The 14,335-nt window shown below is 32.2% G+C and overlaps 3 protein-coding genes across 4 annotated transcripts; 2 read left to right on the forward strand and 1 right to left on the reverse strand.

Moving 5' to 3' along the window:
- Positions 1-809: 809 nt before the first annotated feature.
- Positions 810-6,427, forward strand: LOC148232281 (DDB1- and CUL4-associated factor 10 homolog). 2 transcript variants are annotated; one of them, XM_088192046.1, is made up of 9 exons: positions 810-975; positions 1,255-1,463; positions 1,522-1,635; positions 3,806-4,331; positions 4,395-4,454; positions 4,547-4,768; positions 4,865-4,950; positions 5,279-5,401; positions 5,461-6,427. In XM_088192046.1, exons 2-9 carry the CDS (start codon positions 1,255-1,257, stop codon positions 5,876-5,878), a joined length of 1,758 nt encoding a protein of 585 aa, XP_088048172.1. In that variant the 5' UTR covers positions 810-975; the 3' UTR covers positions 5,879-6,427. The 2 variants fall into 2 exon arrangements, with proteins under 2 accessions (XP_088048172.1, XP_088048173.1); XM_088192047.1 differs by lacking the exon at positions 5,279-5,401.
- A 1,273-nt stretch (positions 6,428-7,700) lies between these two features.
- Etfb (Electron transfer flavoprotein beta subunit) lies at positions 7,701-10,053 on the reverse strand. The gene is made up of 6 exons (XM_088192031.1): positions 9,933-10,053; positions 9,602-9,760; positions 9,375-9,533; positions 8,560-8,640; positions 8,179-8,319; positions 7,701-8,119 (listed from the first exon to the last, which is right to left on the reverse strand). Exons 1-6 carry the CDS (start codon positions 9,981-9,983, stop codon positions 7,949-7,951), a joined length of 762 nt encoding a protein of 253 aa, XP_088048157.1. The 5' UTR covers positions 9,984-10,053; the 3' UTR covers positions 7,701-7,948.
- Positions 10,054-10,727: 674 nt separating this feature from the next.
- Wsck (tyrosine-protein kinase Wsck) lies at positions 10,728-13,260 on the forward strand. The gene has a single exon (XM_088192498.1). The coding sequence runs from the start codon at positions 10,871-10,873 to the stop codon at positions 12,806-12,808; it is 1,938 nt and encodes a 645-aa protein (XP_088048624.1). The 5' UTR covers positions 10,728-10,870; the 3' UTR covers positions 12,809-13,260.
- Positions 13,261-14,335: the final 1,075 nt, after the last annotated feature.

Below are 14,335 nucleotides of genomic sequence, written 5' to 3' on the forward strand. Positions count from 1 at the left end.
TCCGTGTTTTTTGCTTCGATCATAAATTTATCAAGATTTTGTACATTTTTCATTTTTTTTCTTCTTGATCTAAAGTTTTCTTTTTTATGCCCCACTCATCACTTTCTTTGAATGCTTCATGCTATTTCTTATAAAGTAAATTAAAAAAAATATATTCAATACTACGCAATTTAAAAATAATTTAATCCAATAAAAAAGTTGCTTAAATAAAATATGTACGATCAATTCTCGTAAAAATGTTTTTCATGGGGCCTCAAATTACTCGATCACGTGTAACTATTATCATTAATCAGGTGTTTAATTTATAATATTTATCACGTAACTATTATTACTAATCAGGTGAATATTATCACTATCACTGATGACTATTATTACCGATAATCAACACTTCATTTTATGTACAAAAAAGTCAGAATCGGTCTATATCGTGACAAGTCCCTAAACATACTAACAAATAATATAGCAAATATGAGCCTAAAAATAAGTTCTTGAAATGAATGTAAAAAAGTTTTAGTCGCTATATCTTTTGTTTGATTCCATGGCCATACGTGTTTTATTACACCCAATGTAATAATAAACAACCTCCCCAAATTAAAAATTATTGACTATTTTATACGCTTTTTTAAAATTGAGTAACATATATTACTTTATGGAATACTTTAATTTACAAAAGCCATTAATAGAAAAAACTTAGTACAATATTTCTATTATTTTACTAATTTATTGTTCAGTATTTAAAATATATATAATTTATGTAAACATGGTAGACTGTATTTTTTGTTATTAGGGCCAAAATTTTTGCAATGGTCACACTGATCATGGTGGCGAACACTAGTGTACCAAAGTGTCATTCAATATTTACTCCGTCTTATGGAACGTACATAATGTTTCTCAATCGAATCCAATGTTAATTATCCGTGTGAAATAACACGAAACTAACCTTGAATTGTCGCGAGCTGCCAGCTTAAATAAATCGTAAACCATTTATCATATATCTCTTTGTTTTACTTTCGCACTATTTGTCACTAAAAAATGTCAAATACCTAAATATATTCCATATGAACTTAAATACCCTTGAAATATTCCATACTGCAAATATAAAAAGATACAAATACAAAAATACAAGTTAAATCATATGATATTTCATTACAACACGAGCTACGATAATATTATCGTATAGCACAAAATTCAATTTTATTTTTGTGCCAATGCACAGAGAAACTATAATACTTATTTTTTGTTCTAATACATAAGATGAGGGTAGCAGCGAACAATTACGGAGCCTACAGTGGCGTGTGGGCGCAGCAGCGAGAGCTCGGCTTCACGCCGCCGATCGGTTCCAGCGATATATTCTCCAAAAGTTTGTACACTTCCATGAGTTTGTGTGCACAGTGGGACGCTCTCAAAGATTCCGATGGACTGATGCACGGAGGAATATTCAATTTGGAATTCTCCCCTGATGGGTAAATATTATAATTTATGCTTGCAATAAAATATTATTAAAAATGTCTATGTTTTTAGATCTCTTCTAGTAGCTGCTTGTGAAAAAAATTCCATTTTAATAATCGATCCATTAACATATAAAAAAGTATATTACATCCACGATGCCCACTCGGATTGTGTTAATTTTGTCAAGTAAGTATTTTTTGGGTGTATTTATTTAAGTTGAAATAAAATAAAATAAAAATTTTATGTACGGTTAAAGGTTATTCATTTTGTTTACATTATAAAAATATTGTTACCAAAACCAATTTATACGTCAAAATTAAAACAACACATTCTAAAAACTTGTGAATCAAATACACTTGATCTGGTGTTTATGATCTGTTCTCGTCCAGTTTTCTTTGCTTTTTAAAAACTCTTTTTTGATTTATCGATGATTATTTCAAAATCTTATATGAGAGTCTAAGGAGATGCAGCAGCCTGCTGCTATGGAGGCCCAGCCGAACAAGGGCAAAGCCCTGGTGTCGAGCCCGAGGGCGTGAGTCACTCGAATCTATTATCTGACGTATGGAAGGGGATTTCATAGATCCAAAATTTGCTACTTATGAACATTATTTATATTTTTTAATTATTTGTCGAGAAAATCTTACATCTGAGACTCTGGTTTATTAACTACAATCTATTGCGAATACAATTCTTTATCATAAAATTTATTACTAGATTATTTTTAAATAGAACACCTAAAATTATAGAAAATGTCACTGTTTAAATGTTTCTAAAAGTATGTCTTTTTAATGAAAGGGTAGTTTTTTGCTTATTTGCAAATGCCGAATAAATAACACTCGAATACAAATTTCCAATGTAAAATCGCAAGCTGAATCTGAAAAAGAAGTCAAAAATTAAGAAAGTAGAACAGTTTTCGAAATATTTCTAAATTTCCATATTTTTCATTCCAAATAAAAAACTTTTTTTTACTTATTTGCAAATATCTCCAATTTTAGTTAGCCGATTACAAAGTACTTAATTTCAAATTGAAGGTAATTAAATTTCCTATCAAAGGTCTTTGCATTATTTTTCAATACAATTATGAGTCTAGGCACTATTAGTAAATTTATTAACAATTTTGGATCTTTTATTATATAATAAAATTTAACAAAAATTTTCAACCTGGTTTTTTTTATGTTGGATGTTGAAGTCCGATCTGTTACAAAGAAAATAAGCAGCTGTTTTTATCAAAATCGGTTGAATTCTGTTTATCAAAATGGTTTTTGTCATATGTGTAATTCACAGTACAATCAAAAGTTTTGCTAAAATGATTTCGCCGGTGTTAGCTTGCCAGTGTTAGCGGTTTTGTATTTTTTTTATTGATTGCGAGTGTTAATTCTACAAATAATTTCCTCAGTTTTCGTCGGTTTCGGATTTCAACGATTGTTTTCAGACGAATTATCGACGAAAACCAAGGTACCACTGTATTTCAATTTCATTAGCACTTAAAGCGCTGGAATCCGAGTCGAGCCGGACTCATGCTAACACGCTTTTACTTAACAGACTTACTGACATTTTTCAATATTTTAGGGTACCAAAAGAAATTAATTATATTTTAGATAGCATATTCTTCTAACAGATATCGTTATTATATACAATATTAAATTATTAAAAAATAATTTGTGGTTCGAGATTTTGTTACAAAAAATCTTTTCGAATAAGATATAATATATAAATATTATCCTGAATAGGTTTATATAAATGTCACACCATAACGAATTCTCATTTAGAATCAGTGCCGACAAATGTTTGGATAGTCACACATGTGATGTTCGTATTCTGTAGTCTCATTTTATGCGTTATAGCATTTTGCAAAAGCTGACAAAAAAATTTCGTAAATTAAAAACGATATTTACGACCGAAAAGTTCACTTTGCTATTGTATTTGGTGAGTGCCCACACCAATTTTTATAATTATCAGCAGCGTATTTTTAGTAATATGACAATTTGAATTTGCGATTATTTGGCACTGTTTGTTCGCTCACTAGGACGATAATCTTCCCATAAATTCTGATTCACAGTTCATACAGAATTGTTATTTCTGTAGAACAATTAAACAATTTTAACGCATTGAGCGGTGGTTAAGCGATCCATTTATTAAATGTGTTGTTACAAAATAACATTTGACACTTTGAGCACGCGTGATTATTGACAGCTGTCTAATTTACAGTAATGCCAACATAAGAAACTCGATTTGTATTATCCTGTATAAGTGACAGATTTTTACACGATGAACGATTTAGTTGTTATAAATATTTATTAAAGAAGAAAAATTATTTTTAAAAGTACACAGTTATGTAATATTTATTATTTCACAGATTTTTAGATTCAAAAATGTTTGCCACCTGTTCTGATGATACAACGGTCGCTTTGTGGGATGCGAGAAATCTTCACAGTCCAATAAGAACATTACAAGGGCACTCAAATTGGGTTAAGAACATAGAATACTCGGTGAAAGACAAATTGCTTGTGACGTCAGGCCTAGACGGAAGCATCTACACATGGGATATAAATTCATTTACCGAATGGAGTTTCGTATACCAAAGAGTATTCCACGCCCCCGGACTGATGAGGTGTAGGATATCACCGGACGCTAGCCAACTGGTAATGTGCACCACCGGCGGTTTGCTCATAATAATTCACAAACTCAATCTGGCGACTCTAGCTCAAGATCTTCACGGCTTCAAGCCCAATATGTACCGATTAATGCAAATGACAAATCAACACATACCGATAGCTTCAATATATAATCACTTATTTGACGTAAATAGAAAAAGAAATCGTATCGAGTTTGTTAGCGACTTTCCAAAAAATAACGACGCCGAGGTTGTTAGCTCGTTACAAGTAAGTTATTAATTACATATTCGCAAATGTAGACGTGGTATTTATTCACTATATAAATTATAGATACACCCTCAAGGATGGTGCGCTCTCAGTAGAAACATAAGTCACAATGATAAATCTGAGGTATTGTCCCTTTATATACTATCAATAACAAGATTTTAATTGAAAAAATGTTGTAGAGCATAATTATGTATTAATGTAATGAATTACTTCAGTGGACGTGCATTCACGATATACAAGAAGGAGGTGGACTATCAGATGAAGACGACGAAGAAAAAGAAGCGACAAATACGGTGACTCGTAGAGTCACGAGAGCAGTGACTCGTGGCAGATTTCAACTTGATGCAAGTCGACCCAATGCGCGGCAATCGACTTCGAGAGCAGCTCAAACTCGACCGAGAAGAATTGCCAATAGATCAGCTCCTCCCCCGAGATCGGTAAATCAAAATATTTTTTTAAATACATATTTTCCGAATACCCCTTTTTTGTATACTATATTTATGTTCTCTTGCTAATTGAATATATTATTTTAGATTGGACCTGTGATGAGTCAAAACGATGTATGGGAAGCCCTTATTTCAGTTAGACAACAAAGAATTAGAATCGATTTATCTTTCAGGTATATATTCATTAATTTTATATGTTAATTATAAAAATGGATTATTATTGTTAACTTGATATATATTTAAATACCCTAAAAATTTATATTATATATTATACCTACTGTGATAGACATTATCTAAGTTAGATTTGCGTCGAAAATTCATTGCAGAGAAGGGCCTGATGCTAACTTGACTTTCCGCGAGATCTTAACGATGTTTTTGTTTCTGCCATTATATTCGCCTTGCTTTTGAGAAATGTTTTATTTTATAATCATTTTAAATTTTGCTATATAGTTTCACATAAAAGATCGGCTTTCTTTATACATATCTATTATGATTTTATAGAGGTGAAACACATCGAAGCTTTAACATGCAACGCATCACGGGCATCAGTTCTGGCATTACAGTACCACTCGAAAACATAAATAATCCAGATTTCTTGCCTTCTCCAGAATCATTCGAAGATGTGTAAGAATGAAATGAATATAGTGATTCATATACACATTCATATTTACTATTAATTTTAGAGCGATGCAAGAAGGAGCGAGCAGCAGTAGAAGTTCCAATACGCCGAGAGATTCGGGCGGACAGGAGGTCCCGAATAGAGCTAGAAAAGCGATCGTTCAAAACAAAAAGAGGTTGCTATATTACGCTCAAGAACCGAACGTCGGACAAGGATTCATCAAAGAACTCTGCTTCTCGGCTGACGGACGATTAGTTTGTTCTCCGTACGGATACGGAGTCAGATTGTTGAGCTTCACGAAAGATTGCTCAGAACTGCCTACTTGCATTCCCAAGTCTGGAAAGGGAAAGCCTTTACACGAACTTTGGAAAAGCGTTTACCACGATGACTACGTAGTCACCGCTAAGTTTAGTCCACACCATTTCATGTTAGCTACCGGCTGTTTGAGCGGCCGGATCATCTGGTATCAACCCCGGGCGTAATTCGGCAGACTTTACTTAATTGTTCACATTGTACATAACAATATCCAAATTGTAAAATAATCTCGCAATTTCACGTTAACGATAATGATATCAGGTTATCGATAACGATAAAAGAATGAATTTAAGAGCAGCGAAATCATTAGCAATGTATGATTTTAATGGTTATAATTATTTATATAATATCTGATTGAATACATAATATTGTGTATTTTACTACATTGTTTTAATTATGCAATGACTAAAACTACTTTATTTTTTGGATATGGATAATCAGCTAAAATATATGATTTTGTTATAATAATATTATAAAAAAATAGTAAACTTTATTTTGTAAAGAGTGATTATAAACATTAAGATAAATATAATTATCTGATTTAACGATGCCCATTTTTAAGTTGTCGAATGTTGCTTTAAGCACGATGTTTGTATAACTGACGCCTTTTTTATTATGCATGTACTAATTTATAATGTATACATTTTTATCATTGTTTTGATTATGGTTCCTCTTTAGAAAATATTAGTTTATATAATAAAATTCAACAGACTCAATTGTGTTCATATTTAACCACCTTCCTGAAATTTAAATTTGCCTTTGTCTTAATTTATACGCAGTGCATATAACAGTTTTATAACACAGTATACAAAGCGTATTATTCGAGTTGTACCTTACTTTGCAAAGAAGCTATCCAGTTCCAAAATTTTTTTAATTTCTTAGGTGAAAATTCAAACAAAAATATCCAAATACTTCAACCATTTTTTGTTCAATAATTGAATAGTCAAAAACTACGAATAATTGAGAACCCTACTAATACTGCCGGCAAATGGAAAGTTTATTCGGAAATACTTACCTCTGCGAGCAACTGTTTTCCAAAATTATTAAACACGATAATGCAGTTTTTTTTAACTTTCATTAAAATCAATACCAAGTATTTATTTTACAGAAAATTACTTGCTCTCGTCCGTAGTAGGAATAACAAAAGAACCTTCCCTATCTCGACCATCGTATATAAACGCACAGATCAGACACTTCTGTTAGGAACTTTCATCGGGAACGTCCACTAGATACTCTCTGCTTAGGACACGCAAAAGTTTATCTGAACTCGCATCAAGCAGAGCTACACCTAGCATCGACCGAAACTTAAAAGATCAATAAAGTAGTTCGCGTTAATCCTAGTCCAGCTATGAAGTCCGAAATTCTACGAGCTGCAGACATGGATATCAAAATCATGGAAAAACAATCAAGAATATTTTAAAAGGCTTTTGAATGTTCATTATTCTTGAGACATTAAGGCCGGTTTCACACGTGCCGGATGGATTTGCCCGGCACCGTGTAGTGGGGGTGGTGTTGTATGGGCAGCGTCGGACCGGCGCCGGATGGATTCGTCCGGCACGTCTGAAATCGTAGGTACTAGCCCATACAACACCATCCTCACTACACGGAGCCGGCCCGGTGCCGGGTGAATCCATCCGGCACGTGTGAAACCGGCCTAAGTGTGACAAATGCGGAAAAATATTCAATTATACAGACAATATTTTAAGACATGTGAATTTAAAGCATTTGATTATTCGTTTACATTTATTTGGTGATACCAATATCATATTTATGTTACAATCCATTAATAAAAAAATCCTTAAAACAATTAACAATCTGAACACAAAATACATGCCTTGCAATCTGATCCTACAAACATCTAAATACGTCATCTTTGTAGCATATATCTTAAGACATCGGAATATTTACAAATCACCCAATAACAATTAAATACGAGAGTTATTGTTATGGGCAGAATAGCATATGATTTGGTTATAATAATAGAATAAAAACAATTAGAACAAACTTTATTTTGTAAAGAGTGATTATAAATAATAACAAAAATATAGTTTTTATTTCTGATGATTCTCATATTTAACTTTGATGTTTTTTTTCTAAATATTCTGCTAATCTCATGCTGTTTCTTTTATAATGTACATATATACAATCTATGGTGCATTATTTATCATTATTTTAAAACGTTTCTCTTTATAAAATACTAGTTTATATAATAAAATTTCAACAAAGACTTTTTGCTTTTATATATGACCTCCTTCCTTCAATTTTGCTACGAGTGTATCGACGTCTGGTAAAATGGAACCAGCCTGTCTTACAGGAGGCTCTTCGACAGATATCACCTTAATGCGTGCCGTAGTATCGATTCCTAAGTCTTTAGCTGTCATTTTCTTGATTGGCTTCTTTTTAGCTTTCTGTAATTAAATAACTTAAATGATCTGATCGTAATAAGATAATTGTATACAAAACATACCATTATGTTGGGAAGTGTAGCATATCTTGGTTCGTTCAATCTCAAATCCGCACTAATCACGGCAGGCAATTTACACTTGATTGTTTCTAATCCACCGTCGACTTCTCTGGTTACTGTAATGCTGTTATCATTTTTTTCGACCTGGAATATTTCAATACCAATAATTTGTTTAGTCTTTCCAGCTTATAAAGATCTTCCTGGATGAACTAATACTGAGTTTATATATTATTCACATAATAGTATCCAACTTCTCTACTTTAAAAAAATTATTAACGATTCATAAGACAGAGCTGTAGTATCATTCTGTTTCATCCGAGTATATTAGTTATTATATTGAATGAATCTACACTCAGGCGAACCAAATTTAAATTTTATCATTACCTTTGAAGCGAATGTCGCTTGAGGCCAATCTAAAAAGGCCGCAGTCATTTGAGCTGTTTGATTGGAATCATCATCGATAGCCTGTAAAATTTATAGAAGACTTTAAAATACCTATTCTAATTATAAGCAGTTTGTAAAGATAAATATGTCATTTTAACTCATTAAATATTGAATTGAACTACATTTATAATACAAAAATCAAATAACGTTGGGATCATCATCTATAAAACGATATTATGAAGTATTATATAATATATAGTCTGCTTGTAATAGAACTGTCACAAAGCAACTCATGGATTCAACAAGCATTTAAAAAATTGCATAAGGAGCAAACCACTTTATGGTAGTTTAGCAGGCATTGGGGACTAAAAATCATATATTGCAACTCTCGTTTTCATCACTTATTTAAATATATAAGAAATTTTATATGTTTAGATATTTTTATTTTTACTTGAAATTGTCTCTAAATATTTAACCGTCAGATCATTTTCTTCTTAATAAAATAAAGCTAAAAGAAAAAAAATGATAATTTTTTAACTAAAAGAAGTAATAACAAAAAAAAAATTGGTCAGTATTTTATCAACAGTGTTGAATGAAAATTGAAACCTAATTAATTGACATGTAAATTATGTTTTATTTTTATTAAAAAAAAAATATTCCTGTTTTTACAAAACAGTTCTGAAACTTTGAAAAAAAAAGAAGAAGCATTCTATGAAGTCAAGAGTCATAGAATGTAAAGGTGATTATTTTATTAATTAAAAGTTGTACTAAAATTTCTGCACCTGTTTAATTTTTAATCTGATTTAAAAAATTACCTGTTTTCCAACGATAACAATATCCGCCTTTTCGTCTAGAGCGAGCTTCGCTAAAATTTTAGAAACGTGAATCGGCTGCAACGTTTCATACTCGGCGCCCGAAATTTCGACATGAATTCCCTTATCAACGCCCATAGCGAGCGCCGTACGTAGAGTATCCTAAATATAAACAGTAAATTCACTTTATCTCATATTAACGCAAATAATAAATATATAAAAAAACATACTTGGGCTTGAGCAGGTCCACACGATACAGCAATTATTTCCGAAGCGATCTTCTTCTCTCTCATGCGCAATGCTTCTTCGACTGCGATCTCGTCGAAGGGATTCATCGAATGTTTAACTCCATCGGTGACCACTCCGGTCTTATCGGGTTTAACTCGAACCTGTTTTCAAAAGTGAAGGTCAATCTTGTGATGAAATATTTTTTTATTCTTATATAATAGATTTATTTGCTCCCATTAAGACTATCAAGTATAACAGAGCAACCTTTGAACCGTCTCTGTTTAGTAGGAATTTATCTACACGTTTAAATATGTATATATTTTTAAGGAATACCTTAACAGCATAGTCGATAACTCTTTTTACTCCGACTAAAACTCTCGCCATTGTGATAAGGATTAAAAGGCACGATCAGCCAACTCCAGCTGCCACTCACTGTAAGAAAGTGTTGCCCACTAAAACTTATTCTGTTCTTCTATTTACATATGTAGCATATTAGAAGCTAGCCACGATTAACAACTTATATTTTATATAAATATTTCGAAAACAATGAGCTTGTGTGTAACAATAAAATGGCACTCTTGTAATTACTTAACAATTTTAAGTAATATAATTAATAAATAAGAAAATATATATATACATATTTAATGGTGTTTTTGTGATCGTGCGACTGAGACACAATGTTTCACCGGCCGGCACTGTAAATATTGATTGTATCTATAATTATAATTAAAATATATGTCATTTGTTTACAAACTTTGATTTCAGTTTGTGGTCTCACTACTAACTACTAGGGTGCTGATTGTGTTTACCCCGATTTATATTACAATGGAAAATTTACAATTTTTCGCGCATAAAATATAAAATCTAACAGCGACTTGCGGTCCGTGTGATGGACAACTCTGCTTTACTATTTTCTTTTTGACTATTTTAACAGCGTTATATTTTTTGGAATAGTCGAAACAAGATTGTGGATTAAACCAACCTTGCAAAAACCACTCCGTCTAATTGGACAACCTAATAATATAATAATAATATTTTTTATAAATGAAATATTCAGAATTTGTAATTAAACAAAAATTATATTTTTGATATAATTGCACATGCTCAAAATTGAAGTTGCTTAGTTTAAAAAAACATAACTGTCAAGGCGCGGTGAGTGGGGTGTGTCACCGCCGGCACGCCGTTTATATTGTTTAGTCAATGAAACTCGCTCGAATGATTGATTTTCATATGACATAAATTACTTTGTGCTATTATTTTCACGAATCACGATGTCTCGTTGCAATTTAACATTAATTGTAACATTGTTGACATTATGGAACGCTTTTGGCCAAGACTTTTCGACGGAGACCTCTCAGCCTACTCCTGGACCTCCCTTGAACTTCCGCATCGCAAACGTTACGGATACTACGATACGTTTGAAATGGGAGAGACCCGAAGGAAAGTTTCTCATCGTCGGCTACAAAATAAACGTTGAAATTATGTTCACATATTCTGAAGGTAATTTAAAACCGATCGAATGGGTGTTCTCCAATAACACGTTTCATACGGAACTGTCGTACCTATATCCCGGTACTAAATATAGTGTATCTATTTGCGCATTGTTCATGGAAAAATGCGGACAAGTGACTCGCACGGAAGTGGAGACAGCGATAGGAGTACCGGATCCTTCTCCTCCGGCTGCTGAGATCGTCGAAAGGCGAGGTGAACGTATGGTTATAAAGATACCCAAAGCTAAGAACTTCAACGGTCCAATAACTCGATATAGAATAGTCGTTATTAACGAAGATCATCAAAAAGGATTCATTCCTGAGCTTCTTACATCGTATCAAGAAGCTGCCAAAGAAGGTTTATATTATTATATAACTGCCGAAATAGATCCCGATGAGGTACAGTACGATTTCATTATCGGCGATAAAAAGGTTCGCGATAATTATTTTAATGCTCCGTTGCCGCTGTCGAAAAATATAAAAGTGTCTATCGGGATTGTGAGTAGTCATAAGGGAATAACGAAAATTAGATACGCGAATACGAGCGGAGTCATTATTCTTAATATTGACGATGATGAAATGGGTTCTGGACCAGTGATGGCTCTGAGCGTCGCTGTAGCGATCGGAGTAGTTCTTTTAGTTATCGGAATCGGGGTGGTTATAATGTTGAGGCGAAGAATCGGATTAGCGCGAAGACAAAGATTGACCCAATCTATGGTTTTGAGCGGTCCGTGCGTCGAGATTGAAAATACGGGGTTCATACCAGACGAAGACGAAAGAATAGATCATTACGGTAATTTGAAAAGGCAGCTTTGGAATATACCTAGAAACTTTTTGGAGATTGAAGCCGGATCCGACGCGGGCGTTGGAAGCTTCGGACGATTTGTGCGAGGTAGAGTGCAGCATCAAACCATGCCAAAACCTACGCTCGTACAAGAAATAGCCGACGGTGATCTATCCCGTGAAGAAAAGAAGACGATGTTGGGCGAATTAGATTTGCTCATAAAAACCAACGGTCACGAAAACATAATCGCTTTAATCGGGATATGCGAACTACCCGATGTTTTATACGTAGCTTTGGAAGACACTCGTCACACTTTGAAAGAACTGCTGCTTTCGTCTCGTCACAGAGATATTCAAAACAATAGATTTTGCCTCATCGGAGAAAATAAAGTATTTCAAATCGCATCCGCGATCTCTAAAGGAATGGAATACTTGAACAGTAAACGAATTTTGCACAAAAAGTTGTCTTGTAGAAATATTATGATGGCGGACGGTATGACTCCTAAAATATCCGGATTCGGCTTGAGTCACATACATCAAATCAACCAAAAACCAGATTATACGCGATGGACTGCTCAAGAGATGTTTAAACAAACTAATTACACCGTCAAAAGCGACGTGTGGTCTTACGGATGTTTGATGTGGGAACTTCTATCTTTGGGTGGAACGCTATACCCTCAGGTCGCCAACAAGGATGTTCCGGCTAGAGTCGCGAGAGGCATGAGACCAGGTCAGATATCTTACATCGGCGACGAGCTATATCAAATGTGTCTCGACTGTTGGCAGATCGGATTGGACGAAAGACCTAAATTTTCCGAATTGACGAGGGCCTTAGAAACGTTCGCCAATCAAAATTTATCGGGCTTATTAAGTTTCGTTTACTTCAATGGATTCAATTACGAGCCACATGTTCCCGAATTGGAACTTGCGAGTTGAGACAATGTTCAAGCATATAACAAATAATGATATTTTAATCCAAAGCAATAAGTTAGGTATTATTTTCGACTGATGTATAAAAGGCAACAAAATGAATAATTGAATAATTTATATATTAAGTTACCACAAATATTATTAAATAAGTATACAGTAGCCCAAAAAATATATACGTGAAAAGTATATGAGATGAGTTTTCATTAATTGTTATACTACTTTTTCCAAATGGTTTCATTGCCCATTACAACGGTGCTGTGACCCTAAAATTACACAGTAACATATGTAAGCATTCGCTTTTACGATGCCACAATTTTATAAGTTTATATCCAAAATACTTATAAACAAATAATTTTTTGTAATGACTATTGTTAATTTTTAAGTAATATAATATAATTTTGTTAAAACAGTTTTTTTTATAAATTTTATGACATTAAAACTAGAAACGAAAATGATTTTATTTCTGTACTTTGCATTTTAAATAATATTTTTTATTAGATTTTATATAATACTAAATGTATGAGCAAATAATTTTAATTAATATTATTAATAACAAAAGCATGTCAAATTGTGTAGCCAAATTTAATAATATTATTAAAATGATTTTTCATAATATTTTTCTAAATAATTATAATTGAATACATCTCAAGCTTTTTCAAAGCTTTACATTTTTATGAAAATCGTGTATTTTACAAATTTGATATCTAACAAGACATGCATTAATTAAAAAGTAAATATTCACAATGAAAAGATATGGTCATCGACATAAATATATGTATATATTTTATGATTCAGCTACGAGATTACCAGTTATGTAAATAAGAACACGTTGAATACATAAATATTTAATAAATATATATATGATCCTCTGGATCTATAATATTACATTTTAGCTTAATTTTTGCATCTTAGTGCATTAAGAACATAAGTGCAAAAATATCAATATTACAAAAGACATTCGGGGCTTCCAATATTGTAATAATTTCATTATTGGAGTATTTTAAAAATGATAATTTATAATGCTAGTCGCTTTAAATGCATTATCATATATCGGTATTTTCAAATTGTAACTGATATACATATACGTATATGACAAAATGACATGAGTGAATATGTTAGCTTTTTAATTATCCTCCATTGTATTTGTGCTTAATGATTATTATGCAAATTTTAACCTTGCTTTGTTTAACATGTACATTATATTTTAAGATAAATATAAACATTATTAGATCTTGTGACGTTGATTCCAAATTGCTGTGAATACATAATTATCCCTATTTTATATTATGAAGTATTTTTAATTATTTTATAATGATTGATGTACTTACTTATATTATTTTGATCTGATATTATTTGTTTTTTTTTTGTATTAATTTCCGTCCATTTTATTTTGTGATGTTTAAATGCTAGGGTGTTAAAAACATATTATCCTTGCCTGATTGTGAATCAATTATATATCCTTTATTTATATAATAAAATATATTAAGAAAAGGTCAGTCTATTTATTTTATTTTATAATCTCAGTAATGGCAT

This window comes from Plectrocnemia conspersa, unplaced genomic scaffold, assembly GCF_051122295.1.
Source record: "Plectrocnemia conspersa isolate PC_06_02 unplaced genomic scaffold, ASM5112229v1 ptg000009l, whole genome shotgun sequence".
In the NCBI taxonomy this organism is placed as follows: Eukaryota; Metazoa; Arthropoda; class Insecta; order Trichoptera; family Polycentropodidae; genus Plectrocnemia; species Plectrocnemia conspersa.

Coding starts and splice junctions, on each gene's coding strand:
- LOC148232281 (XM_088192046.1), top strand. CDS start 1,255: ATGAGGGTAGCAGCGAACAATTACGGAGCCTACAGTGGCGTGTGGGCG. Junction 4,332..4,394: donor AGGTTGTTAGCTCGTTACAA/GTAAGTTATTAA, acceptor TATAAATTATAG/ATACACCCTCAAGGATGGTG. Junction 4,769..4,864: donor CAGCTCCTCCCCCGAGATCG/GTAAATCAAAAT, acceptor ATATTATTTTAG/ATTGGACCTGTGATGAGTCA.
- Etfb (XM_088192031.1), bottom strand. CDS start 9,983: ATGGCGAGAGTTTTAGTCGGAGTAAAAAGAGTTATCGACTATGCTGTT. Junction 9,761..9,932: donor TTATCGACTATGCTGTTAAG/GTATTCCTTAAA, acceptor TTTTGAAAACAG/GTTCGAGTTAAACCCGATAA. Junction 8,320..8,559: donor AAGCGACATTCGCTTCAAAG/GTAATGATAAAA, acceptor GAAATATTCCAG/GTCGAAAAAAATGATAACAG.
- Wsck (XM_088192498.1), top strand. CDS start 10,871: ATGTCTCGTTGCAATTTAACATTAATTGTAACATTGTTGACATTATGG.